At 45.4% G+C, this 27,559-nt stretch overlaps 2 protein-coding genes across 4 annotated transcripts; both read right to left on the bottom strand.

Moving 5' to 3' along the window:
- Positions 1-942: 942 nt before the first annotated feature.
- Positions 943-21,334, bottom strand: LOC117903123 (protein TIS11). Of its 3 annotated transcripts, none has more exons than XM_034814951.1 (4): positions 21,193-21,334; positions 19,580-19,933; positions 2,982-3,176; positions 943-2,493 (listed from the first exon to the last, which is right to left on the bottom strand). In XM_034814951.1, the coding sequence occupies exons 2-4, from the start codon at positions 19,658-19,660 to the stop codon at positions 1,801-1,803; spliced, it is 969 nt and encodes a 322-aa protein (XP_034670842.1). In that variant the 5' UTR covers positions 19,661-19,933; positions 21,193-21,334; the 3' UTR covers positions 943-1,800. The 3 variants fall into 3 exon arrangements, with proteins under 3 accessions (XP_034670842.1, XP_034670840.1, XP_034670841.1); XM_034814949.1 differs by having other exon boundaries at positions 943-2,749; positions 2,845-3,176; positions 21,193-21,333; XM_034814950.1 differs by lacking the exons at positions 2,982-3,176; positions 19,580-19,933; positions 21,193-21,334 and adding exons at positions 2,845-2,975; positions 9,829-9,903 and having other exon boundaries at positions 943-2,749.
- Positions 21,335-24,411: 3,077 nt separating this feature from the next.
- On the bottom strand, positions 24,412-27,326 carry LOC117903129 (casein kinase I). The gene is made up of 4 exons (XM_034814961.1): positions 27,038-27,326; positions 25,928-26,071; positions 25,084-25,858; positions 24,412-24,992 (listed from the first exon to the last, which is right to left on the bottom strand). The coding sequence occupies exons 2-4, from the start codon at positions 26,004-26,006 to the stop codon at positions 24,833-24,835; spliced, it is 1,014 nt and encodes a 337-aa protein (XP_034670852.1). The 5' UTR covers positions 26,007-26,071; positions 27,038-27,326; the 3' UTR covers positions 24,412-24,832.
- Positions 27,327-27,559: the final 233 nt, after the last annotated feature.

Genomic DNA, 27,559 nt, shown 5'->3' with positions numbered 1-27,559 from the left:
ACTGCGATTGACTTCAAATCGAGAATGACACAAACAAAATGGAGTAAAAGGATTAAAACATTTCTATGGATTCAAATATATAAATACAAATGTACGTATTGGTAGAGGCTAGAGGGTAGAGGGTGCCGTTTCTGTACATAAATAATTTAAATATTTCCATTAAGTTGTCGCTTTTGTAGGCTGCGTTGTGTTTGTTGCTGCGTTTCGCTTAATTATACATCGCTAACACTGTACTCAGTTTTGTGCACCTGCTCCTCCCAAAGATCAACGAAAGATCCCCCCACGTGATGGGTTTACTGTCTATCATGGGGCTTGGACTCGGGCTTTGTGCTTGTTGGGGTGGCCCTGGGGCACTGATTGTATAGGAGAGAGAGGTCTCTGCTCTTCTCTTCTGTTCTCTTATGTTCTGTTCCCCTGCGTAAAACTAACAATTATAATTATATAACTGCACCCAAAATAAGAAATCAAGAAAAAAATGTAAAATAAATTAAGTTAAATACAAAATATATAATAAACAAAATGATTCCTTCTGAATATATACCATATAAAAAAACATAAAATTATCAATGGTCAAAATATGTGTGTGTATGTGTGTGTGTGTGTGTGTGTGTCTCGTGTGTGTGTGTCTCGTGTGTGTGTATTCTGTTGTATGTGTGAGCAGGTTGGTTTCATAAATTATTAACATTAATCGCATATAAAATATCTGGTATGTATATTTATGTGAAAATAAATTATGTGTGTCTAAAAAATCAGCATTTCCTTTAATTTCAAAACAATTATCGATAAGAAGTTATCATTAACAAGAATCAAATGTAATCGCGTATCGAGCTATCGATAGGCGTTCGTTCTACAATCGATAATCATCTCTGCTCTGTTCTGCTTTGCTTTGTTCTTGCGTGTCTGTTTCGTCTTTTCTGCTATAATTGTGCTTGTGTTGGGTCTTTTTTAGTTGTTTTTTGTTTGTTTTTGTTTTGTTGCATTGCAGTGGCCTGCAAGAGGTATATCATCGATAATAGCGATGGCCAGTGGAGTGGCATCGTTATCGCTATCGCTATCGTTATCGTTATCATTATCATTATCGTGTAGTCTCGTAATTGTAAGTAATTTTATATAATTTATATAAAGTTTATCAAGAAATATCAACTCATATCGCATATGTACACAACGATTGCTGCCACTAAATCATTTAGCAGCAAGGAAAATAAATTAAAGAGCCCTCCTTTCGGGCCCTCGGATTGGAAGACAACGTTACGCTCCAACGTTATGCATATATCAAATATATCGCAAATGCATGCGCTTGCGTGTGTGCGTGTTCACACTTGGATATATGCTCGGATCGGCTGGCTCTCAGGACGATCGATCGCATCTAATAACTAGTCAAATGTTTGCATAAATATTAAACAATAGCAATCTGGTTAATTGCCCGGCTTCTAATGGGTGTGCGTGTGTCGCATGTCTACAAATTCTTTTTGTATGTTTGCAAGATCAAAATTTCATTTCAATTGTCTTTGTTTTTGCTTTTGCCTTTGCTTTGTGTGGAGCAACATTCTGTGGCTCATTCTGTTGCTGTTCGTTGGTCAAGATCATCGTTGTTGTTGTTGTTGTTGGATTTGGATTTGGATTAGGTTTAGGGTGGGCAGCCAGGGGGATCAAGTCTACAATGGTTCGGAGTAGTCGTTGTTGAGATTTTGTCAAGGTTGCTGTTGTTGTTGTTGGGCTGATTAGATGATTGGAGGGATGCGGAATGCGGGACAGTGTGGGATGAGGGTGCAGGGTGAATGCTGGGCTGCTGCTGCGTGCTTAGGGCAGCAGACTGGACAGCAGCTTCTTCTGGTAGTCCTCCACGGCGGAGCTCAGTCGATTGAAGACGGGCAGACGCGGCATCTCCTCCTGCTGCATCGGCGTGCTCATGCTCTTCTGCAGCAGCTGCTTGGCCTGTCCTCCTCCTCCTCCTCCTCCCATTCCCATTCCCATGCCGCTGCTCATGCTGCTGCTGCTGCTGCTCGGGGTGCTGGGCTCGTACGGTGGTGGCGTGTGCACCGGCGAGATGGGCACATTGGGGCTCTCTGGCGGCGTGGCCGGTCCCATGGCCATGCCCATGCCCATGCCCAGACCCAGTCCGAGGCCCGAGGACGAGGATGTGGATGAGGCGGAACTGCCGCCGCCGCCGCCGGTGCCGTGCTTGCCGCCCGAGGAGCCCACGGGCATGCAGAGGTAGCCGCCGTGCTGCGGCGGCATGGCATCGTGGAAGGGGAAGCTCGTCAGCGAGTTGGTGGGGCTGAGCGACAGGGAGCCGGTGGGCGACTCCCGGTCCGAGCCGGTGCTCATGCTCAGCGGTGGGCTCAGCGGCATAAAGAACGGGCTCTGGCTGATGTTGATGCTCTGACTGATGCTCGTCTGGCTGCCGAGCTGTGATGGCTTCTGGAAGCCCTGCTGCTGCTGCTGTTGTCCCTGTTGCTGCTGCTGCTGTTGTCCCTGTTGCTGCTGCTGCTGCTGCTGCTGTCCCGACTTGGCCGCCTGGGCTGCCGCCTGCTGCTGGGCACGGGCCTCGTCTGCGTTGTGCACAAAGTGGCAGCGTGGCCCATAGGGGCAGAAGCCGACGCTGTGGAAGGTGCGGCAGTACTCCGTCTTGTACTTTGGATGGCGCTGCAGGTTGCGCAGCTCGTGGAATCCATGGGCGAACTGGCACTTCTCCCCGTACTTGCACTCGCCGGCCTCCTCGAACGGGCGGCAGAGCTCCGTCTTGTAGCTGCAGCAAACGAAAGCAAGCAAAAGGCACAGCAAATGAGTCATAAGTAAGTCGAGGATCGAGTGGAGGATCTGCATTTGGGGGGCAACACTCACCGAGATATGTTCATGGGCTGCTGGGGCAGCGGCTCCGACTGCGTGCGCTCGAGCTTGCGGTGCAGATTCATGTTCCCAAGATTCTCAATGATGGTCACCAAAGAGGCAACACCCTGTGGCTGCTGCTGCTGTTGGATCTGCTGCTGCTGCTGTTGCTGCTGCAGTGGGTGGCGCTGCTGCGCTGGCTGTGAGATGGTGCGTGTGAGGGCACCGTGCAGGCGATGCTGCTGCTGTGACTGGGAGGACTGCTCCATGTTGATGTCCAGGATGAGCTGCTCCGCTGTCTGTTGCTGCTGCTGCTGCTGCTGCGGCTGGTGATGATCGCTGGCCACCTGCGAATGGGAGAGATACAAACGTTGAAATCAATTTCCATTGCTGCTTTTCGGGCAGGGATACGTAACGCGAACGTTTCGCAAAAAAAGAGGCAAAGAGCGGGCGAGAGAGCAGCCCAGACACGGCTCAAATGGTGTTGGATACTTTTACTTTTAACTTGACCTATAAGCAAAAAACCCCCAACGCACACATGCACACACACACACACACACACACGCAGCGGCAATTGGTCTACTAGCGGCAGCGACTGCAGCAGCAGCAGCAGCGTTATTTTGGTAAGCAGCGACTGCGACTGCGACTGCGACTGCAGCAGCGACTGCGACAGCGACAGCGACTGAGGCGTAGCAGCAGCACTTGCAGTGTGTGGATATTGCAAAAGTCACAAATGCTTATAATTTTCCAGACATTAACCAACCACACACACAGACACAGACACACACAGACACACACACAGACACACACAGAAAGACAACAATACACTCTCCCCTCTCTATTACAACCAGCGGCTGCTGCTGCGGCTGCGGCTGCGGGTGCAGGGATGACCAATTCGAAATTCGAATCGAATTCGTGGAGCAATGAAGAGTCTTTCACACTCACTTGAATTCTCTACTTACGGCTTGGACTTGTGATCAATGTGAATGTCAGTCGAAATGCGGCAAGAGTTGAGCTCACAGGAAGTCACAGGCAATCGAATAATATTAACAAGTTTTGCCACAGCCAACGAATAAGCGAGGTGCAGTGGCTAAATCTTCCATTTGCCAAGGATCTCTTTGGTCGGACATACTCTGTCTGGAAGGGTATCTTAATAGATATTTCATCTTTGCTCGCCATTTCTCTATGCAACACTCGATAGTCCTCTCCAAAGCAAACACTTCCTTTCCAAGTCCTCCTTTCCCATCTCTTCCGCCACTCCCCACTTGCCCACCTATCCGCTATGCACCCTCTCTCTGTTCGTGTCGTCATCAGTTTCGGTTTTATTTCTTTTTGGGGAACGCCGTCTCTCCGTCTGTCGGTCTGTCTGTCTGTCGGTCTGTCTGTCTGCCCGCCCGTCGCCGTGGTTCGTTTTCGTTTCGTGCGATGCTGTAACATGTTATGCAACCAGTTAACACACACACACACACAGAGAGAGAGAGGCTGGCTGGCAGCACACGGCAACCCACTCCATGCCATGCCATGCCATGCCACTCCAAGCGTGGCCAAAACTACTCTCACAGCAGCAGCAGCAGCAGCAACAGCTGCCCGCCCAGCCAAGAGCCAATTACATATGTATGGAGCTCAAGTTCAAGCCAACAACACGAAAAGCCAACTCCCCATCCCCATCCCCCCTCCCCCTCTGACTCTTCCTCGAGCAACAGTCGAAGCCGGAGCTAAAAGCCGCCGCAGCAGCAGCACACGCAGACGCGCAGCCATCAACATTTTGGGGCCCAGCAGCAGCAGGCGCAGCAGCAGCGCCCACCTCTCCCTCTCTCGCTCTGTTAGCAGCGAAAACCAGTTGACTGCGGTTGCTCAACAAGTGCGCGAAGAGAGGCAAACGGCAAACGGCGAACGCATGCGCAACGACAGCGACAGCGACAGAGCAACAGAGTTGCCAGAGTGTCCATTGCAGTTCAACAGCAGTGGGGACAAATGTTGTGGAAGCAGGAAAATGGGTTACAAATCTCCATGCGAGAGCGAGAGATTATAGATTAAAGCTGCCTTACCCCACTTACGGAGCGAAACGGAGCACCTTATCTCTGCCCCGGAATACACAACTTTAGTCATTTATTTCAACAAATAATAATAAGGTGATGGGGGGGCATGCATGATACGTATAGTACACAAAAACATACAAATTCAAATTCCAACAAGAATCTTTGATATATCAACAAACATAAATAAATTGAGTTGAGGTTATCGTTAGGCTGGTATTCAGTATCAAAGGAACAACAAAATCAATTTATATTTGAAATTAATTCATTGGCCTGTGCCTGGTTAATGGGTTCAATACAGTCCCAACATAACAGAAAGAACAAAACAAAAATTCATTTTATTTTTGTTGTAGCTGTTGCCTGCCCGACTGCCTCCGGCTCTCTATCTTATCTCTGCGAAGCACACGGAATCGTGTCTAAATTTGTTTTTCAGTTTCCATTGTTAGTATTTTGAATTCAATTCCAATTTAATTTAATTTCAATTTCCTGCACTACGTTTTGGGAGGAGATGGAATATCAATTTTTTGGTTTAAGATGAGATCCTCAAGCTTTGCGATAATCTCAACCACCTGGCAACCCTGTACAGCTGTAGCCGCTGCTGCTCTGTAACTCTGCAAAGCGCGGACCGATCGCTAGCACAGGCAGAGGAGGGCGGGCAGAGGCAATGGGCAATGGGCAACAAGTTTTAGCAAACCTTTTACGACTGCTTTGACCAACTTTGTTGCTTACGGCATCGCAGCGACTGCGACTGAGACGTTGACTGCGGATACGCTGACTCCTGGTGTCGCTGCTGCTGCTGCTGCTTAAGCTTTAGCATGCATAAAGTACCGCACATAATGGCAGAAGGGGGAGTGGTGTGTGTTGGGGGGGGGTGGGGGGCTGCTGTTCGTTGTGCTACGATGTGTCTCTCGAAACGCTTAAACGTGTTCGAAAACAACTTTAAGTTGGCGAACGCCACAATCGCTTGCTCATTCCCACTCTCCGCTCCGCTCCGCTCCGCTCCGCTCCCTTCTCTGACTGGATTTTGGTTTCCGTATCAGTGTGTGTGTGTGTGTGAAAACAAGATTAAGACAGGAGTGTAGCAGGGAGCTTGCAGCGGGTACTACGCCAGGCGAAAGAGCGGAGAGGAGGCAGCAAAGCAAGAGAAACAGAGAAAGAGGCAGAGGCAGAGGGTAGCACAGCTAATGCTAGATCAGAGTCGGGTCGTGGATTTGAGTCGTACTTTGGGATACGCTACCTCCCCAGTCGCATGTTTAGGAATATTTCGAAGCTTACAATTTCCGCATATCTGCAGAATATTTTCTTCAGCTAGTGATTCGGATTCCAGTCGAGGAGCCAAAGGCGTGGAAGGGTATCAAATGTTTCGTGGTTCGACATTCTTCATTTTTATTCTTTGTTTTGTTTTTTTTTCTCGTTTTGCTTTTGCTTTTTGCGCTGCTTTGATGGTGTGCGTGTGTGTGTGATATTATGTATGATCTCTCTTTCGCTCTCCTTCCAACCGTCTACCTATCGCTGTCACTGTTTAAAGCTTAGTCTCTCTCTCTCTCTCTCTCGCTGCCTGTGTGCTTCTACTCATCGCCCTCTCCCTCTCTCATCTAGGTGAGAATTTCCCTTTCATTTGAAAATGAAAATAAGTTTACTTTTCCTTCCAGTCGTGGCTCTTGTTCTTGCTCTTGCTCTTTGCCGTTTTCTTTGGCTCTGGTTCTGGCTCGGCCTCTTTTCTTGTCTTGCCGCTGCAAGATGCTTTTTGCCCTGTTCTTGCCTTCGTTTTCCTCTGCTTTTGGGTTTCCTACAATCCTTACAAGATTTCCCTACCCAAGCCCCCTTTCCACCTAGCAGCTAGAGAAGAGGGGAGCTGGAGAGAAAGAGAGTTATGGACGAAAGTGAGACCCAGACCAGAGGCCTTCCTTTTCTAGTGGGAGGAACGGAAAGGGTTTTTCCTGCTCACACTCTCAGAGAGAGCGAAAACAGAGTGAGCGAGCGAGCGAGGGAGACCTTGGGGGCTCTGGCAAGCTTTTGTGTTGTTTTTGTTTTAATTGCTGTGATTGGAGTCGAAGTTCCGGTTCGAAGACCATTGAATCCATATCCATAAGACAGTCGACTGCTGGTGTAGATTCGGTTATACCATTTATTGGGGGTATCTGTATCGGTATCTCTGTCTCTATCTTTTTCTGTATGTGTTTCCATAGTTTTATTTATTTATAGTTATTTAACATACAAATTGGATCTTTTATACGCAAACGTCTTTACATACATTGTATGTACATAGTATGCATGTATATTTTATGTATACATAAACAATATACATACATATGTACAATGTCTGTTGTGTTTTCTGTACAACTTTTTTTTTGATTGTGGGGACCTGGGGCCTGGCTTTTGGACTGAGACAGCGACGGGTGCTCCGGCTGTTAGGTAAGATTTTGTGGTGATTGTTGTTGTTGTTGTTGGTGGTGGCCTGTGTGTGTGTGTTTTTTTTTTTTCGCTTACTTGTGTGTCTCATAAACACGTTAACACACACACACATAGAGGTTGGCTCTCTGCGGCTGTGTGGCTGTGAGATGCTGAAGACCTGCTGCCTGCCTGCCTGCCTGCCTGCTACGCTGACGAACTGGTTTTTATTTTTTAAAAGCTAAAACCAGCAACAGCAACAAGAACAACAACAACAACAGCAACAACATCAGCATAAGCCCAGCAACAACTACATGATGATGACGATAACAAACGACGACGACGCAATATCCATAACCTCGATGAGCTAACACCAATACAAAGGCACACCACAAGCACACAGCCACACACACACACAGAGAGAGCGAGAGAGAGAGAGAGAGAAAAAGACAGAGCAGATCTCTGCCTCTGCCTCTGCTGCTGTTCTGCCGCTGTCGACGTCAATATGCGAATTGAAAATGAATACAAAATTATTATTGAGTGTTATTTTTAATGCCTTGCGACAACAACAGCAACAACAGCAACCTGCAAACAAAAAACAGGTAAGAGAGGAACAGCAGCAGGGAGTGGGGGGGGGGGATAAGGGTGTGTGTGGGGGTTGACTGAGAGTAGAATTGGGTGAGCGAGGGCTGCGGGAAGACAAAGAGTAGGAGCAGGAGGTGAATCCAATGGGATGTGGGAGTGGGAGTGGCAGTGGGGGTGGAGGCGTGTGCCGTTTCGATCCTTCACTGAACGAAGAAGAAGCAGAGCAGCAGCAAAAAAAACCAACAGGTTACAAAAGGAAATAAATAAACATCAGTTTGTGCATATTTCTGGATATCCAAAAGCAATTTTCTGTGTATGGTTGGAACTTTGCCTTCCTATGGATATCGTATTCAGAGGCTCAGAAGCGAGCCCAAGCACGTGTGGAAATGGATAAGAAATGAATCTATGTATTACATGCATAATTATGTATAAATATGGGAAACTAGATTAACGACTGTATGTACAATTTCATTCCTTTATCCATATTCATGAGGGATGATGAGGATGGATTGGGGATGCTAGTCTCCCGGCTAAATTGTCAAAGAAGATCGATCGTTGGATAATTTGGTGATGCTCGAAAAGCAAACTCTATCTGCTGCTGCTGGGGGGGTACCGGGGGGTTCCAGATTCGTGTGGCCGCCAGATTTCAGTTCAATCAAAGTTCAAGGTAAGCCTCAAATTTTCTATGCAAAGTGTGAGATTTCAGTGTTTTGTTGCTTCAATTCGTATTCGATTCGTTGTTTTTTGTGTGTGTTTGATTTGTTTTGCTTTGTTTTGTTGGGTAACAATTTGATTAGCAAGCAGAGATCGAGATCGAATCAAAGCTAACTCCTCCCTCCACTCAACCCATCTGTGGACAACCCAGGCAGACTGGCAGACAGACAGCCAGCCAGCCGGATAGACAGCACAAAGAAAAGGAGGGTAAAGGAGAGTGAATGAAGGAGAAAGAGAGCAAATAAAAACAAGGCCTCGGAATCGATTTTAATTGTCGCAAGGCAAAGCCGAGGAATATTTGACTTGGAAATTAGCTGGGTACAGCCATCCCACCCCCCACCCCCCTCGCTCACCCCTCACCGAACACAATACATACTGCATTTCATTTCAATTCATTTCGCTGTGCACGGGAGTGGGAGAGTACTGGCATTACGAGCGTGCACATTCCTACTCCCCTTCCCCTTCCCCATTCCCATTCCCGTATTTCCATTCAATTCCAGTCCAGCTGCAGCTCCACTTTCAATGCAGGCATCATTGGCTCTCCCACCCTCACCCTCACTCTCACACTCTCCGCTGAGTGATCGATTCCTCGTTCCCCTGCTGGCCGACTCCCTCTCTATTGCTCTCGCGGAGCGGGGCAGCAGCCCAATGAATATTTTAAAGCAATCAGGCGCAATGCGGGGAACAACGGAATTGGGTAGCCCATGTAGCTTTAGTTTCGCAACGCAAATGAATTTCATTTCGCTGTGCTAAGGATGTTCATTTGCGTAAATGTAGCCTTTCCTTTTCTACATAAAAGTTAAAGTAGAGAAACCTTTAAGAAAAAAAACCCAAATAAAAGCTATTCAAATAAAAAGATTTAAGCCATAAACACCAGCTACGAAACTCGCGAATCACCTTTTCTTGTCTCTAATTATTTGTAAAGTTTTTAAAGCTTTACTTCTCTTGTTTAAAATGAAAGAAAAGGAAAACCCCAAGAGGCAGCATTTACATAATGTTGCCAAAGGCTAAATTTGGGACGTCTCTGGCCCAAACCCAAAACTGAAAACTCAAAACCCAAATACACAAATACAAAGCCAATCATCATCGTCGTCGCCGTCGTCGTCGTGATCATCATTACGCGACTTGGCAATACTTGGGCTTGGGGCTTGGCGCTTGGGCCCCATCCATCCATCCATCCATCGATTGGGGTCTAGGTCGAATGGAGCATTTCACATTTTCGTGTCGTTTTCATTGTTCATCCGTTGTTGTTGGTGTCCGTTGTCCGCTACCGCTGTTGTTGTTGTTGGTAACAATATTTGGTAACCGACGAAGAAACAACACTGAACCCCATAGACAGCGAGAGTGTTGCCCGCTGCTTGTGTGATGGTTGAGGAGGGGGTACGGTTACGGGTGGGGAAACGACCGACGACGCATGCGCAACACGCTACGCCGCTGGCGTGCCAGTTTCGTTTCGTTTCATTGCCAATCGTCCGTTGTCTCTCTCTCTCTCTCTATCTGTCTGTCCACTCTTGTCTTTCGTCTTGCCTTGCCTTGTCTTGTGGCTTCCTCTTTCGATTTGGCTGGCTACGAAACCGGCTCCGCGCACCGCACTCACAGACCAAATCACATAATAATAAAACACAATAAAAGAAAACTTCACAACATTAAGCATTAACCCAAGCAAATAGCAACAAAAGCAGCAACAACTCTTGGCCTTGCTAAATTCGGAGCACAAGAGCCATAAAACACATCACAAAAATCAAGCAAGGAAAAGGGGGACGCATCGAGTGTTCGAAGATATTGATACCCTCAGCCGGATACACCAAGTCAATGGTTGCTGCACAAGTTTTAAATTATAATAAATACATTTCCATTGTTCCTCTGAAGTAAATGAATATTTTAATATGTCATTAAAATATGCATAAATAAAAAAGAAAGGGTATCCAGCGGCACATACACAAAGTCCCCCTCACACGAAGCCCTGATTCGAAGTCGAATATTCGAAGGGTTTCATCGATGTGTGTCGCTGCGTGTGCGTGTATGTGTAATAACAATAATTTGTTTCGTTTCGTTTTTGTTTCTTCTTCTGATGATGCTTCTCATCTCCCTCACCCTATCCCACTCGCACACACGCTATCTGTCGCAATGCCGCGCAATGTGACGCGCAGTCGCTGCCTCTGCCTCTGCTACTGCTTCTGCCGCTATTCTGCCACTGTTGTTGTTACTTTTGCTTTAACGTTGCGTTTGCGCAGTTTTCGCATATTGCCCTCGAACCACTCAAAGGCAACAACAATAAAAAACAAAGGCAATAGCAAAAGCAAAAAGGCAAAACGACAAGCCAAATAAAATGTTGCAATTGCCGTTTTTGTTTTGCTTAAAAGTAAACCAGCCAAACAAAGGGATAAACGAGAGGAAGGTGGAAGAGTGGAAGAGAGTGGCGGAAAGGCCATAGGAGATGGCCACACTTTTACACACGAGAGTTGTTATGTAATCGAAACTGAGAGTTGTCGAATGGGAGCAGCCAAAAGAGGAGCAGCAGAGAAGCAAGCGCAAAACAGACAAAGTCAAAAGTGAATCGAAAAGGGGACAACCAACCACGATGGAGGAGAAACAATCAGAGAGGGTCAAGGAAAAAGGCAATTATACAAATTTAGAAAGGGTACGGGTAGATACATACATATGTAAATACATGGGAAAGGTTTGCATCCAAAGCAGCCTAGGCAAGACGTAGCGTGGAGAGTCGTGTAGAGGTTACAGACAGAAGGAGAAGGAGAGACAGTGGTGCAATCGGTCCGACAGTCTTCTTGCGTAGCCGAGGCAGACCAAACTATCTGCTTGAACCCTTTGCCCTTGCCCCAACCTCTGTTCTAGTCCACTCGGTTACACCCTATCCCCCGACCCACCCCCAACCGCCGACTATGCTGTCAAGCCACTCTGCTTGCTATCAGTGCGGTCAGTCAGACAGCGGCGAGGGGTGTCAAAACACATCAATCCTTATCGGGGGAATGTGTGTTCTGGTGAAACGCATCGGCCTCTGGTGGGGGACAACCCCCACCCCATCCCTGACTATAGTTTCCCATTCATACATCGATTCCAGCGATCCCTTTCTAGAGATCAGCTCGCAGAGAGAGACAGAGGGAGAGACAGATACATAGTTTGAGAGTCAATTCTCTGAGAGCCACTTGCTCTCGATCTCTCACTCACTTTCTTTATCAGTCAGAGCTGTTCTTGGCGCTTATCACGACGTCGCCGCTGACCGCGCTGCCCGGGCATACATGTTTGTGTGCGAGCACATGGCAGTGCGATCCGATCCCCCACTATATCATTGACTCTCTCCCATCAATAAATCGCACACATGTATGTGCCTTTTTTCCTACTCTCTCGCCAGTGCCAGCGGAGCACGTCGAACAAAATATAAAATGAAATAAAAACAGAAAACAGAAAACAGAAAAACACAGCAATCGCAGTGCAGTGCATGGCTCTTTCTCTCCCACTCTCTCTCTATCGCTTGCGACCCCTTGTTGACACACACGCGCGCGCACAAGTAGTCATGCCTGTGTGCGTGTGTGCTTGTTCTTGTGTGTGATTTAATGTGATAAGAATACTTATTATTGGGTTAGTTAGTTCATATAAAAATAATAATCTTTTGCTGCTGTTCCAGCTCTTTTTATGCTGCTGCTGCAGCGATAAGCAGGGGCAGAGGCAGCGGTAGAGCCGATAGAAATTAGCAAACGAAGGGAATGGGAATGGAAATGCACACACGAATACAAACATAGACGACGCACACGCATGTTGGGGCGCAGGATGTCCAGATAGGTAGGGTCCAGGCAAATAGTGTGTTGGAGAGAGAGCAGACAATGGGGGAAAATCATTGACAAAAGGAGTGTGGGGAAAGGCCTAAGATAAAGACAGAAAGTTACCCTCCCTTCCACGCAGTTCCCCCCCTCTATAAATCGAACGACTGACAGAGCTGGCTTCGCAGGTTGTAGCGTTACCCTTTCTTGTTTTTCTCCCTATCTCTCTTTCCATCTACCTGTTTTCCAACGCCAATAAATACATCGAAGCAACCGTTTGATTACCAGCAGAAACAAAATAAAGCAAAGAACAAGAAACAACAACACGAAGGGTGGATGAAATCGGCGTCTAACCTCCGTATACCCTTCCTATTCATTTGTACATAAATGTGATCTAGTGATCCAGCTTCGCAAACAGTTTTCAAATCTTTGGCACCACTCACACACATCTACAGTTTATCGCCATTGATCCTCATCCTGCATATTGTTTGATTGTATATTATCGGAAATTCATCCTCCCCATCTGAATTGCTAAGAACCATCATATCCTCGGCAAGGGTATCAAAGAACAAGATTACAAAGTGGTGTGGTAAACGGCGAGAATGCCAGAGAGGGACAGGCATAGGGCAGCCAGTCCAGCTCGCAAAGGAGGGAGAATGAATGCCCAAGAAGGAGAGAGAACCGGAGAGCAACATGTTGGGAATGTGTTGAACACGTGGTCTGGCTCGAGTCGACTAGGCTTGGATCGGATCGGATCGGAGCGGATCGGGTTCGGCTCGTTGTCGAAATCGTGAGCAGCAAACCAAATCCACAACAAATGTGTTTGCGGGATGGAGATGGCAGTGGGAGGGGGAGAGACGCGATTACAAGATATCGGATTGGGGGTTGCTTTTGCTTAGAAGCACTTTTTCCCTGTCTCACATGTGTTGCTTCTACGCTGCCGCTGCCGCTGCCGCTGCTGCTGCTGCTGTTATCTTTGTTGTCCTGTAAAACCAGTTGGCTAGAGAGACCAAGCGGTCGAACGGGGCAAAACCCGCACAGAAAAGTAAAACCAAAAGCAAAAGCAAAAGCAACAATCAAAAAGCGACAGTGAATGTGAATGGAAATCTACTACTGCTCGCTGCTGCTGCTGCTGCCAGCGTCTACGTCAAACCGATAGCCGACTGCGGCCGATTATATAATAGATTCGATTGGATTTTTTGTTGAATTAAGGGGGCAGGGGATCTGCGCTGAGGATTGGGATTGGCAGCAGCAGCCCCTGCCAAGGAATAGGGCGAGCCCGCATGAATAAAGAAATGTTTGCGTTCGCTCGCCAGCATAACATTATTAACAAATATTAATAAGTGACGACGAAACACCAGAGGAGAACAGTAACAGTTTCAATTTGAAAGCAGTGCAGCAAAAAGGGCGAGAGCAAAAGAAGGAAAACGAGCGAGCCGATGCCAGTGGCAGTGGCAGTGCCAGTGGTGGAGAGAAATATTAAGAGGGTGATGTAGTACATTGTATGTGTATGGCTAGAGAATGTCAGGTTTTCGATTTTTACCAACATTATAATAATAAACTGCTTCAGGTTTTGCGTTCCCAGAAATGTATATGTACAACGTTTAGTCAATATGGATTCTAATTCGATTGCTTCTCCCATCCACCGCAACACACAACACCCCTGTCAAAACAAAACAAAACGATCGAGACCCCACCGCAACAAAATGCAAACAGCTCACACACACACGCACACGCACACAAGAGCATTTACACTTAGTACTTAGGGAATGGCAGTTGAGAGGGGGGTGGGGATGGCTTGTACTTTGGCACTCAATTGAGCGGCCATTAGCAAAAGGCAAAGGCAGCAACAAAAACTCACATGGAAGACAATTTCAAGATTACAACAGCAACGACAACGACAACAACAACAACAACAACAGCAACAAGCAAGCAGTGACAATAGAATATGAAGTGCCAGAGCAGGCAGCAGGCAATCGTCTTCGCCTCCGCCTCCGTCTACACGATCACATCTTTCTCGCTGATCACTCGCTCCCTCACTCTCTCTCTCTCCCACTCACACACGGTCTCAGGCGCAAACCGAGCAGCTAAACAAGAGTACGATGTGGCTCAGGGGGATAGCGATCGGGAGGAGGCAGTCGTTTGGCTTGCGATGTGGTGTGAGGGAGCGCGAGGGAGGTACGGTACCCATTTGACTGGCTTGGCTGGTGTGTAGCAGATCGGGGAAGGGGGAGGGAGCCATTCGGCTCTGGTGTGGGAGATAGCGAGCCCAACGACGACGACACAACTATGTATGTGTGTATGAACGTATGCGTGTACGTATGTACATCGCACACAAAGGCGAGAGCGAGCCGAAAGAGGAAAAGAGAGCGAGAGGGACACGGTACAACAATCTCATAAATACATACATATGTATGTATGTATGTTTGTAAATTATTTTTTAACAAACGAATGATAACAGACGTTAATATTAATAATAATAAACGCAACGGCTGCATTATATGAACAATTTGTTTTCTTAATTCATCTTTTTGTTAACTTGGCAAAAATAGAAAACAAAATAAAAACAAATACACGAGGGTTGTAAAGAAATACGCAAAAAGCTACAAATAATTGAGGAACAATTAAGTTTGTGCTGTCTGTCCAGCATGGGTGGCTTACAATGCAATTTACTATGGGAAATACATTTATATGTACATAAATTCATATGTATGTATGTACATACATATCTATGATGTCTGCTGAACATTTTCAACAATAATTTCAATCAGGGCTGGATCATAAACCGCTCTATCTTTTCCTCCTTTCTCACAATCCTCTTGTAGGGTCAGCTGCCAGTCAATCGGTGCTTGATACCCTTTGTATTCAGGATAGTATCAGTTCGGTGTGTACATTTATTGTACAGATGTTTGTACACTATGTACTCTTGATTCTTAAAATGCAGTCGGGTTAAGGCTCTTACACCAAAGAATTCATTAGATCTTTAAGTAAATTCAATGACCAACCATATGCACAAGGGGTTAGAAAGGGTATCAATGACTCGACTCTAGAAGCTCCCCCCAATCCTCTTTTGTCCTCATGGCTTTGCCCCAGCCTCTGCCAGCGCATGCGTGTGGCTGTTCCTGTGGCAGTGTGTGGGTGAGTGCGCGGCCTGCGCTGCATATTAATCGAGTGGAGTCGAGTCGAATCGAATCGAAATGAAATGACGTTTGCCTCTTGAGGGAGAGCTGCAGAGAGGTAAGGGGAAGTAGGACTGCTGCAACAGGCATAGAGAGCGGAGATTGAAGAGTTGTTTTTTTTCCCGCACGGGTATCGGTCGCAGCAAGACCCAGGCAGCGGCAGGCCATTTGTAGGTAGGTAGCGGCGGCCTCGCTAACTCTCCCCCTCTTTCTCCTCCTCCTAGTCCACCTCCACCTCCACCACCGCCGATCACCGATCAGCGATGCAGAGGCAGCAGCACAAGTAATGGCGGCAGCGTCGGGACATGTACAAACACACACACACATGCATACATACTGTGACGGCGGCAGCGTTATCGCCTTGGCAGGAAATGGAATTATATTCGGAAAAGATGGAGTCGCTCGCTCGCTCGCTGTTGTTTGTAAGTGAGCCTCTCCTCCTTTCTCTGCCCACCACTCTCCGCTCTCCAGGGGAACAGGAGAGGAGGAGAAGCCAAGTGGAGGGTAAAGTAGATGTGCATACGCTGCATGTGAGCCATGAAACGTAATACGATGATCACTTGGCGCAACATATTCAGGATTTTGCTGGTTAAAACCAAAACTAAGCATTTTTATTCATTTTCGGAAAAGGCAAGAGAGGCAAAAACAAAACAGGCCCCAAGATCGCCAACTTCATTCGACACTCACACACACATGCATGTCTATATTTGTGTATTTCATAACCATGTAAATAAAAGTTATGCCAAAAAAGATAATTCCGACCATCATCTCCTTTCCTCTCCTCTCCCAATCCGATCACTTCACCATAAACATCCACCCGACAAAAATGTGCTTGGCCAGCACGTCGACATGCGTGGGAAAGCCATGACCAAAGAGTCTCCTTTTACATCCCACAAGTGGGGCCAGCGAATCATGAAAATTGAGACAATAGACAAATATGTAGCAGGGTCCAATTTGTTTACCTCCAGATAAACAGCTCGAGGGAATTACCCACTAAAAAAAATATGTTCCTCGGAAAAGTTCTATTGATGTGCATAATATTTATGGGAATTAAAATATTCCCACCCAACCAATGGAATTTTTCGCAAGTCGGTAAGTGGGGCGAAGGGATACTGTTTCGAGCTATGTTTTTAGAGAAAACATTGTCATGTTTATAAATTATTTTGTTTGTTTTCCTCTCATCTCTCGTATTTCGCTTTTTTATAGGTCAATGCACCGTTTGATCTACAAATGCACATGATATCCATGGGAATGATATTTCTTTAACGATCGATTTTAAAACGAGTAAATAAGAGGAACTATTATTGATTTCAATAGATATTCCTAACTAATATTTATTAATCGAAAGGCTTGGATTTAAAAAAAAAAGGATAATGATAATTGATATTGAAATTAGCAAGCGAGAATGTTAGCAAGCTTCAATGGGATTGGAGTGCATTATTTCGTTTCTGACAATTTAGTCGCCTGTGCGCGCTGCACCATGCAGAAGACGACGACGACAAAACAGCAACGATCGCAGCAGCAGCAGTTTCTATTGTGTGTGTGTGTGTGTGTGTGTGTGCGCCCTTTCGCTTTCGGCAGCAAATTTACTGTTGTTGCTTTTGGCTGCAATTGCGGTCGGTCTGCCAAAAAAGAAAACAACAACAAGAAAAAACAGAAGCCAACAAGGAGAGGGGGAGCAAAAATGCTGCGTAATGACGGGGCGATTACACAAAAAGACAAAAACAAAAGCAACAAATTCATTTTCCATGGCAATCGCAGTCGCGATTACGATCGCTCTTACTGCTGCCTGCCTGCTGTCGGGCTCCGTCCGTTAACACTACTACACAAAATCGGGGCTTTATTTTTAAACCAACGAACCAAAGCGATCCATCTGAAACAAAATAACGCCTTGGTCCGATGGGAACAAACCGTGTGGACTAGTGTAATCGATAGCACAATAGGAAGGCAGGCAAAGTTCGTTAAAAAATCACAGAAAATACAACAAAGTTTTCGCAACTTTATCGGACATCAACCCTCCCCGCACGACAAATGGGTCTTGGCCTTATTCGCTGTGTTTGTTGTTGTTGTTGCTTTTGCTGGTGGTGTACTCGTAGATGGGTTCTACTTGACCCCCGATGGCCCTGCATTTAGTTTACGCAAATTCCCTCCCGACAGAAACCAAAACAAACTTGAAAACAAAAAAATTTCGATGTCGCAGGCCCAGCGGCACTCAGAATTTAATCATATGGGGGAAAGCTACTTTGTAGACTTTTCCGATGACTGATGACGATTCCTAATGATAGACCTACATATGTATGCATGTAAGTGTCGATGGTTGAACCCTATTTAGCAGAATGTATGTACATATGGCAAAAGTGATTCAGCCTCACTTGGTGGCGTTGCTGCTGCCTTCTCCAGTCTCCATTCCATTCACTCCTTTTTCCATTTCAATCCAACTCAATCGTACCAAACTCTGAGCTGTTCAGTCCTTCACCCCCCTCCTCGTTACGCTGCCTCGAATCTCGTGTCAATGACAAACTTTGCACGTAACCGTTGCGCTGAAGAGTGGGAGGCAGAGGAAAGAGAGAGAGAGAGAGAGAGGGAGTCGGAGACCACAGCAGCAGTCTCTCCACTACCGCTTGAAGGCAAAAGCAACACACAAAAAAAGCCAAAAATCACTAAAACACGAAAATCCAAACCCGGAACTGACTTAATCGAATTTGTTGTCGATCACCAACCAGCTGCTGCTGCTGGTCCGACTGCTGCTGGTCCGACTGCTGCTGACGTCTCAGTCGCAGCAAGCAGCTACTAACTCTCCGCACGCACACACTTACATTATAAATTATCATTATCATTTGTTAATGATGCTGCCGCCTGCCTGATGACGACAATTGCTGCGTTGCGTTGCCATCTCCTTTAGGTTGTAGTTACAGCGGATCACCGGATCAGGCGATTGCAAGAGAGTGTGAGAGAGAGGGAGAGAGAGGGAGAGAGAGGGAGAGAGAGAGAGAGGAGGGCTAGGGCATTCCCATTCCCATTCCCCCTCTCTACAGCAATCCTTTCATTTTACAATTACACCGATTGAGTGAAGAGAGCGTGAAACGAAACCGAATCGAAACGTATCGAATGAAAGCCTGTCAGTCTGTGGCACTTGTTGTGGCCGCCACACCTTACACCCCTCCTCTTTGCCACTGCCCAAAGAACTTATCATTTTAGCAGGTCCCCCGTGCCCGCCAACCCACCAACAGACCAACAAGCGCACCTCCTTATCAGACAATTTATTTAGTTCGTTTTCCAGTTAATGAATGTTGTTGTCGGTGTGTCGCTGTGCATTTTGATGTCGCCATCAAAAATTGTGAGTGTTTGCCAACCAAAATAATTATGAATCAGCTGAATATTTCGAATAATAACTCTCACACACCGACACACACACACACTCACACACTAGTGGAACGTGTAACGAAACGGAAACGTACGAAATGCGCAAAAAGAATAATCGCCGGTGTTCGCAAATGCCATGCAACCCCCTCCCCTCGCCGCACCTGCCAGGCAGCGTACAAAACAAAAGCTCACACCACAAATCTATCGAAATCTGTTTGGTTGCAATTTTGTATTCGTACAGTAAAAGGTACCAACATATTTACACAAACCAACTTAATGGAAACTGCATTAGTATTGGTGGAAATCACTCTATTGAGGTCCCTAAAGTGTGAGTTGTAGATTTTTGCAATAGTTTTTGGTAGTAGCAGAACTATGTACTCCAATTTGAATCACTTGAAAAACACTTGCACTTGACTCACAAAAAACGTTTAAGAAACAAAAACATTCATCAACTTTAAGTTGCAATTGTTTTTCATTGCAAATGGGCTTCGCTTCGAAACAGAAGTTAGTCCATTTTACAGGTTTAACTTAGCTAACACAAAACACCTGATTTACATTTTTTACAACTCAGAACAGTTTTGTGTTTTTCCCGGAAATTCAATTTCTAACTAGCGGAGGGGAAAGTCCAATGAAAGGAGAATTAGTGCTACCCATTCCATGGAACCTTCTAGGGACTATATTTTGGTAAAATATGGCGATGACTTACCGTCTGGAATATGTCGCCGCATTCAAAGTAATGCGAATTGCCGACTGTTGCCGTCGATTTCTGCACTATTGTGGCAGACATTTTGTTGTTGGGGGCCTGCGCTGCTGCGTCTCCTGTTGTTTATTTTTCCTTTATTTTTCCCAGCCTTCTGATTGAACTTGATTTGTTGTTTTCGGGCTTGATGATTCGACAAGGCGACAGAATTATCTTTTCTTTTCTTTTCTTTTGATTGTTACTGTTGCAAGGGAGGGGGGATTGAATTTCGTTTGAAATTTGATTTGTTTTTTTTCTTGTTTCGTTTATTATTTTGCACTTGAACTATTTTTTCACATTTCACAAACACAAAAAATGCAGCTGAAAAGAGGAAGAAGGTGAAGATACGATGGTTAGGAGAGGAATGACAAAATTCGGTGAGGAGAGGTGAGGGAGCGCCGTTACACGTGCAAACGGGAACGGCTTGGGTACACAAAGTGAATGTGTCTGTGCGGTGGTATCTCCTCGCTTGCTTGCTTGCTCACTCGGCTTACAAATTGGGACTATGTGTGTGTGCGTCCTTACGCACATGTGCAAGGCACTTAAACGGAAAAGGAGGAGAAGCACAGGCAGAATCAGAATGAGGAGCTAAAAGGAAGAGCAGAGGCACAAAGCAGAGACAGTGCAAACTGACGTTTCGTTGCCTTTGCTTTTGCCTTTGCTTTGTTCCTTTTATTCTTTTCCCAAAAACAGCAACAGCCGATTGGGTCCCGTCCCTCCTGTCCAACCGTCCGTCCATCGCGTGTTTGTGCCTGTGTCCACGTGTGTGTGTGAGTGTGTTGTTTGCTTTGCTTTTATCGTCTTCGTTCTCAAAGCAAGCAAGAGATAAGCTCCCTGCTCGTCCCCGACCCGACCCCTCCAGAGCACTCATCGTCAACCGTACCGTACTGTCAGAGCGCAAGTGTGACTCGCAGCTCGGTGTGTGTGTGTTTGTGTTGGTGAGAGATCTCCAGTGGTGGTTGTTTTAGCTCGTATCACATGTCTGTGTAAGTGTCCGTGTCCGTGTCCTCAGTGTGTGTATGTTGGTAAATTTTTATTTTATTGCTGCGCAAGCAGGCAACGGCAACGGCAACTGCGGCGTCGACTGCGACTGCGCTGATAGCGACTGCCTGTGGGAGACTTTGTTTTTGGATGAGATCCGTCTCTTCCTTGGTCCTCTTCGACCCTTTCCAGTGTCCGATTAGGCATCTCTCCATCACTACTACTACTACTACTACTGCTACCACCCTACTCTACTTTGCTTGTCATCCTTTTTCTGTGTTTTCATGACTTTTTACTCTACTTTGCTTGTCATCCTTATTCTGTGTTTCCAATTCTTCCCGTCACCAAAATTCTTACTCGGCCCTTTTTGTGTTCAGCCTGTTCCACGGATCCTGGCATCATATTGCACTCCCACACTCCAGCCAGACAATGCAAAAATAACAACAACAAAATAACCAATAGTATTTGCACTGCTTTGTTTAGATGGCCCGCGTTCACTTCAATGAGAGTAACAAAAACAAAAAAAAAACGTGGAAAATGCAACAAGTGACACCACACACAGACACAGGCACGTTTGTTGGATTTTGATAAAAAATTACTTTGATTGCGGGCGCCGAAAAGAGATCCTGGCGGTGGCACACTATTTGCACTTGGTTTTCCGTTTTCCGGCAAAACAACAGCAGAGACAAGCACAAGCACGTCCGGTGGCAACGACAGTTTTTGAAATTTTGGATGCAAAAGCACACGGCGGTTCGCTTATTATTTTACTTGATTATTTGAATTTTTCAGTTGACGTTCGGGGGAATTCTCTCTGCGGTCAGGGAAATCCTCTCGTGCGTCTAAACGGTCAGGGAAATTCTCTCGTGCGTCTAAACGGTCAGGGAAATTCTCTCCTGCAACGGTCAGGGAAATTTTCTCCAGCACGGTGAGAGTGTGACCGCGGATAAAATATACCGCATGACCCACAAAAGAAATCCAAAATATACCTTCTCAATCGAAAAATATACCAAATCGTGAATCTATTGTTTCGATTTTGAGATTCTGATTAATATTCCCAGCTAATTAGGACTCTCAGCACTAAAACTATAATTTTGTTCGATTCATCAATCGATTCTCCACAAGATTGGCTGGTTTTCATGCCTTTCTTTTGTTTAATTGTTTGCATAATAAGGTTGAAGCTGAAAAGGTAAATACAAAACATGTATAAAACTTAAAGTAAGTGGGAATGAAATGTTGCGATATTTGACAGCGTATTGCTTGTAAGCCAGCGTTAATGTCAAAATTCCGTTTTCCAAGCTGCTTTTAAACATTAGTAATGATTTTATCTTACAGAAGCATGCAAGGTTGTGACCGAGACAGGGTGTCCAAGTGCCTCAGAAATATACCATCCCCATTTAAAAAATACCTTACGTTCAGACGCATGTTGCTAGAAATTAGCAAATTGCAGGAAAATACCATGGGACCGGACGACATTTGCTGTTTATTTCGTATATTTTTATTTACTTTATAGAAGTGTAGTGCTGGTAAGCCCACCCGCGCAGAAACCCCACTTGCTGCAAATGTTATATTGTCATTATTGAATTGAGCAAATAATACCATCGGAAAATACTATTTGTGGGGTAGTCGAAATCGACCGATTACCGATAACGATTTAAGTCTGACTGGGTCAAATGTCATGGCGCGTTCTTGTTGAATTTGTTTTCGAGAACAAATTAAGCTTTACTTTTTACCATTACTAATAGGAAAAGAACCCACGCTGTAGATTAAGGTCTTACCAGTGATAACCAAAGAGATTTAATGATACAACATTTATTTAATTTGGAGAATGTTCCTCCCTAAAAAGGCAATTAAAATCCAATTTGAATTTATGAAATGATATTTAAAATTGTCCAATAAGGCTGCCTGTTCTGCCAGGGCGCCGCCACTCCCGTACACTTGTATTACAGTGATTGGTACTAATACTAATGCATTGCAATGTTGCGTTTTGCGTGCTCCCTGCGCACACAAACGCAAAAACGGCGTATGCGTGCCAGCCCTGGTGTCCGTCTCCGGAGTTCGCCTGCAAATGAAATAAGTAATTAATTCAAGCAAAACGAATATTAGCTTTTACCTGATGGAAGTATTGTGAATGCATTTTGCAAGTGCAGCTAATATCCATATCCGAGTGGCAGTTGAAGGCTGTTCCTCATTCTCTCTCTCTGTGGCCGATGCATTTCCCGGTTGCTCTGTAAGAAGAAGAACTCCCTGCCCAGCCCTGCCCTGAACATTATACAATATCGTAATATTCGATGGGGTTTCCTTTCCCGCAGCATACGCGCAATTCACTGCCCATTCCTGCGATATTTCAAACTGACTGCAAATAAATCACTTTTTTTTATCAATAATAAGAACATAAAACTGTGTCACGTCCTCTAAAGTTGTAAGAATGCGCATATTTAAATTGGTTTTGTTGTAAATTTGTTTAAATAGTTATTTAATTTTCTATAGTTCTATATAGATCTACGATCGATTGATTAAAGGCTGTGCCTGGCTTTTGTTCCTGCACCGACCAGCATTGATGACTGCTCGCTGCTCTCTCCTCTCCTTTCCTCTCCTCTGCTCTCCTCCATCTATGTATACCCCTCTCTGTCTGTTCAGTGGCGAGGTGGGGGCTGCTGCTGCTGGCTGGCTGGCTGGCTGGCTGTTGGCTGGCTGTTGCTGGTGCTGCCGGAGTCCGCCGAATCGATCCGATCGACAGAACGATTTACATAATTTCAACATATTTATTGATGTAATTCAAAAAATTAAATATAAGTTATGTTTATAATTATTACTGCCTTACTATGCAAAATTACTTTGCAGTTTTGCGTTCGGTTTTTTTTTTTCATTGTTTTTTGTTTGTTTTTTTGTGTTTGTGTTTCTTTTTTTTGTATTATATTATTATTTATTATTATTTGATGATTTTGTATTATGTTTTTTTGCTTGTTTGCTTCTTCTTCTTCTCCTATCTTTTTTAACTCTTCTTTTGCTTTAATTCTTTAATGCATTTCCCCCCCTCTGGCTCATCCTCATCCTCATCCTCCGTTGGCTTCTCTGCTTCCTGGCAACAATTACTTCCTCTGCGAATTTACTTGTTTGTTTTATTTTATTATGAAGTTTCTTCCTTGCGTGTGTGTGTGAGTGTGTGTGTGTGTGTGTGGCTTCTGCTTATTTTGGATGCGATTTCAATTAGTTATTGAGTCGTGATTCGCAGCCATAATCAAGCAGTGGGCATGGAAATTGATTGAAATCAATTGAAATATTTGTCTGTTATATATTTGCTGTTATATATATATATTTATATCGCGTATCGCAAGTGCATCGCTTTGCATCTGTATACGCCGGATACGTGCGACATGCGGGGGATCGCTCGATCGCTCTGTTATATATATTCTAATGTTATAATGGGATGCGATTTCCATCTTGCAATGTTGAACTTGAAATCGACAAGCAGCAGTGGTGGCGGCGTTGGTGGTGGTGGTGGTGTTGGTGGTGCGAGATAACTCGGATATAAAATCAATTTCAATTTCAATTTCAATTCAAAAATGGTTCTACCTGCATATACATATACATATCACACATACACACATATATATATATATGATGAGCACATAACTGGCCTATGTACATATATATATATACATATATATATATATATGTACACGAAATTGCTTGTTTGTTTGTTCCGCTCTACATTAATTCTGTTAAATTTGTTATACTAAGTGTGTGTAGGGTGTGTGTAGGGTGTGTGTGTGTTTCCTTTTCTGATATTGGTTTTACTTGCCAAAACCAATCGTCAACTGTGTTGTGTGTGTAATTCTGGGTGTGTTTTTCTGGCTTGTTCCTTATTCTTTTAATATTGAATTTAAATTAATTAATTACGAAACATCCTATTTCCCGAATCAGTGTATTCACTCCGCAACTCCACACCATCCTTTTTTGTGTGTTTTTCTTTTTCTTTCGCCTTGTTACTCGTTTCTGTTTCTGTTTCGGATTCTTTCTTTTCTCCTTTCGCTTCTTAATTCGCATCGCAGTGTTTTGTGTTTTTCTCTATCGTTATCCATTCCGCTCTTCCTTCCTGTCCGTCCCACTCTCTTCTTTACTCTTCGTTTTCATTTCTCTTATAGTGTTTTTTGCTTTTGTTTTTGTATGTTTTATCCCCCCCCCAGTGTTTTTTGTTTGCAATTTGATTCAACAACCGCCCGCCGTTAATGCATCGCCCTAGTCCGCAATCAGCGGCTTGCCGTTCTGCTTCTCCTTATCCTTGTCCAATTGCTCCAGGAGTATTGCAGGATTCGCCTGGCCCTGATGGGTCTTCTGCTTCAACATTGTCCAGTCGTAGATGTAGTCATACTGATGGTTCAGCGTCCTAAACAGTATGCTGAAAAACAAAACAAAAACCAGATGAAAGATTACAACTATGATGTCAATCCATAGATACGATAGATAGAGGGAGGAAGGCCCCAACTTACCGGAACAATTGACGTAGGTACATGTAGTCCGGCTGTTCCTCGAAACGCAAGCTACGGCAATAGTTCAAGTACATTGAGAACTCGGCCGGCGAACCCTTGCACAGCACCTCGATGGGCGTTGACATCTTCTTCTCTGAGATTTTCTCATATTTCTGTTGCTTGTTGTTGGCCTTCATGCCCTGCCAGGGCAGGACGCCGCGATTGAAGTACATCATCACATAGCCAAGGGACTCCATGTCGTCGCGACGCGACTGCTCGATGCCCAGATGGGCATTGATCGAGGCGTAGCGGGCGGTGCCCGTCAAGTTCTTATCCTCCCTGTACAAGATGTGGTGGCGCGTGTGCGGATCCCGATACTTCTTGGCCAAACCGAAGTCAATCAGGAAGAGCTTGTTGCAGTGGCGACCGATGCCCATGAGGAAGTTGTCCGGCTTAATGTCGCGATGGATGAAGCACTTCAGATGGATATACTCAAGGCGACCGATCATCTGATCGACCAGCATCAGCACTGTCTTGATGGTGAAGTGACGCGTGCAGAAATTGAACAGATCCTCCAGCGAGGGGCCCAGCAGGTCCATCACCAGCGTATTGAAGTTCTTCTCCTTGCCGTGATGGCGGATGCGTGGGAAGCCAACGCCGCCGCTCAGGATGCGATACAGCTTGGCCTCGTACAACAGCTGGGGATGACGGGCATGGGCACTCTCCATCTTGATGGCCACCTCCTCGCCGCTCTGGATGCTCATGCCCAGATAGATGTCACCGAAAGAGCCGCTGCCTAAACAGAGACAGAGACAGAGAGAGAGAGAGTTATCTCCACTCTCCACTAAGTCCACTTGGAACTTACCTATCTTGCGTATGACCCGATATTTGCCACCGACAATTATTTCGGGGCGGCTTTCCTTCAGTATACGCATCTTGTCCATGATGGAGGCGTTCTCCTTGCAGGCCTCGCCGACTCAGCAATATAGTAGGTTCGTGAGCGCGATTTCTGTAATGTGTATGAAGAGTGTCAAGAAGAGTTACCATACCATACATGGGCCACACGGGTCTCTCGTTAATCTTAAGTCTTTGGTCACTTTCTTTTTGGCCCCGTTTCTCTTTGGCGCTGTGGTTGCGCGCGCGCCCGGTCCCCCCCCGTTTCCCTTTGCCACTGTGTGTCCCAGCAACCTGACAGCCTGACAACCTGACAACCTGACAACCGAAATGCGCATTTTCATAAGCAAGTTAGCATTAAATCTATATAATTTCATCATCGATTTACAGAGACAGACAACTGCAAATTTATTTGCAGAAGATCTCGCACATGTCGGGTCGGGTGTCGCGGGGTGTCCTACGCCTTCCCCAATCGTAGGGCCGTTCCCTGGGTTTATTGGCGGGGAATACGAGTGTGTGTATGATTATTTTTGAATATTTATTTGGTTTTTTTTTCATGGAAAGATTTCTAAATAAACAAGGCGTCGGGGGGCGCCACATAGAAACGGAACGGAACGGGACGGGTCGGGCCACGGGCTACGGGACAGGCTTCTTCTTCCTCTTCTTTTTTCCCTCATTTTACCCCGTTGGAATGCATATTACGCGCACACACACAGCACACACTCTCATCCAATCAACACTATGACGCACAACAACAGCAAAGACAACAAGCAGCAGGCCGCAGTCCGCAGTCAGGCCACCAACACATGCGGATGACACACTAATACAGCCACATACGCATACAGCTGCATGCACAGTTGCACCTTACAAATGTTTTACACAAAAGAAAATTTCGAGCCAAGCACTCGCACACATACTGCCACTGCCTGGCACACACACACACATACACAAACCACACAGTCGCAGTTAGCACGCATTTCAACTGGATGGAAAATGTATATTCGTGAGGAAACCACGTAAAATATCCATCCACAACCTAATATTCGTCGTTGGCCGACATTTTTTTGCCCGAAAATCTTACCACAGATGAGCAATTGAGCAAGCGAAACTATTGGAACTGCTGTGCTGGGTGTTTCTCAAGGTTGGCTCTTCACTCACAAAAATTTTTTTGTACGGTGGAAAAAAAAATGAAATGGGAAAATCGCGTTGGAAATTGGTCGTTTCTCGCAGCAAGCTGGACTCTTAACACCCGGACAACGTTAGAAGAATAGTTCTTTAGCAGTTAATGTACGCGCACAACCGAAATAAGGAGAGGAAATATATATATTTTATTAACTAAAATAAAAATGGTAGACTCCAGCAAAAATGCTTTTGCTAGGGAGCAGTGTGACCGGATTTATCGATAAAATATACCGCCTGACCCTCAAAAATATACCGAAAGGCACATTCTCATGCTCAAATATACCGTAGATGTACCGTATCGTAAATAATTTTCCTCAATTTTGATATTCTGTTTAATATTACAAGCTGGTTAAGAATGTCAGCACGAAAACTGTAATTTTGTCCGATTAATGAGTCAATTCTCCACAAGATTGGTGAGTTT

The sequence above is a fragment of the Drosophila subobscura genome, chromosome A (assembly GCF_008121235.1).
Source record: "Drosophila subobscura isolate 14011-0131.10 chromosome A, UCBerk_Dsub_1.0, whole genome shotgun sequence".
NCBI classification, from domain to species: Eukaryota; Metazoa; Arthropoda; class Insecta; order Diptera; family Drosophilidae; genus Drosophila; species Drosophila subobscura.
The sequence above is the reverse complement of the archived record's forward strand: the minus strand, read 5'-3'. Positions and strand labels throughout refer to the sequence as shown.

What these genes read in the sequence shown, in the direction of transcription:
- LOC117903123 (XM_034814949.1), bottom strand. Translation starts at nt 19,660, where the DNA reads ATGTCTGCCACAATAGTGCAGAAATCGACGGCAACAGTCGGCAATTCG. An exon ending in GCGGCGACATATTCCAGACG is followed by an intron (nt 3,177 to 19,579) that starts GTAAGTCATCGC and finishes TCCCATTCGCAG; the next exon opens with GTGGCCAGCGATCATCACCA. An exon ending in CAGCCCATGAACATATCTCG is followed by an intron (nt 2,750 to 2,844) that starts GTGAGTGTTGCC and finishes CGTTTGCTGCAG; the next exon opens with CTACAAGACGGAGCTCTGCC.
- LOC117903129 (XM_034814961.1), bottom strand. Translation starts at nt 26,006, where the DNA reads ATGGACAAGATGCGTATACTGAAGGAAAGCCGCCCCGAAATAATTGTC. An exon ending in TCGGGTCATACGCAAGATAG is followed by an intron (nt 25,859 to 25,927) that starts GTAAGTTCCAAG and finishes GTCTCTGTTTAG; the next exon opens with GCAGCGGCTCTTTCGGTGAC. An exon ending in TACCTACGTCAATTGTTCCG is followed by an intron (nt 24,993 to 25,083) that starts GTAAGTTGGGGC and finishes TTTGTTTTTCAG; the next exon opens with CATACTGTTTAGGACGCTGA.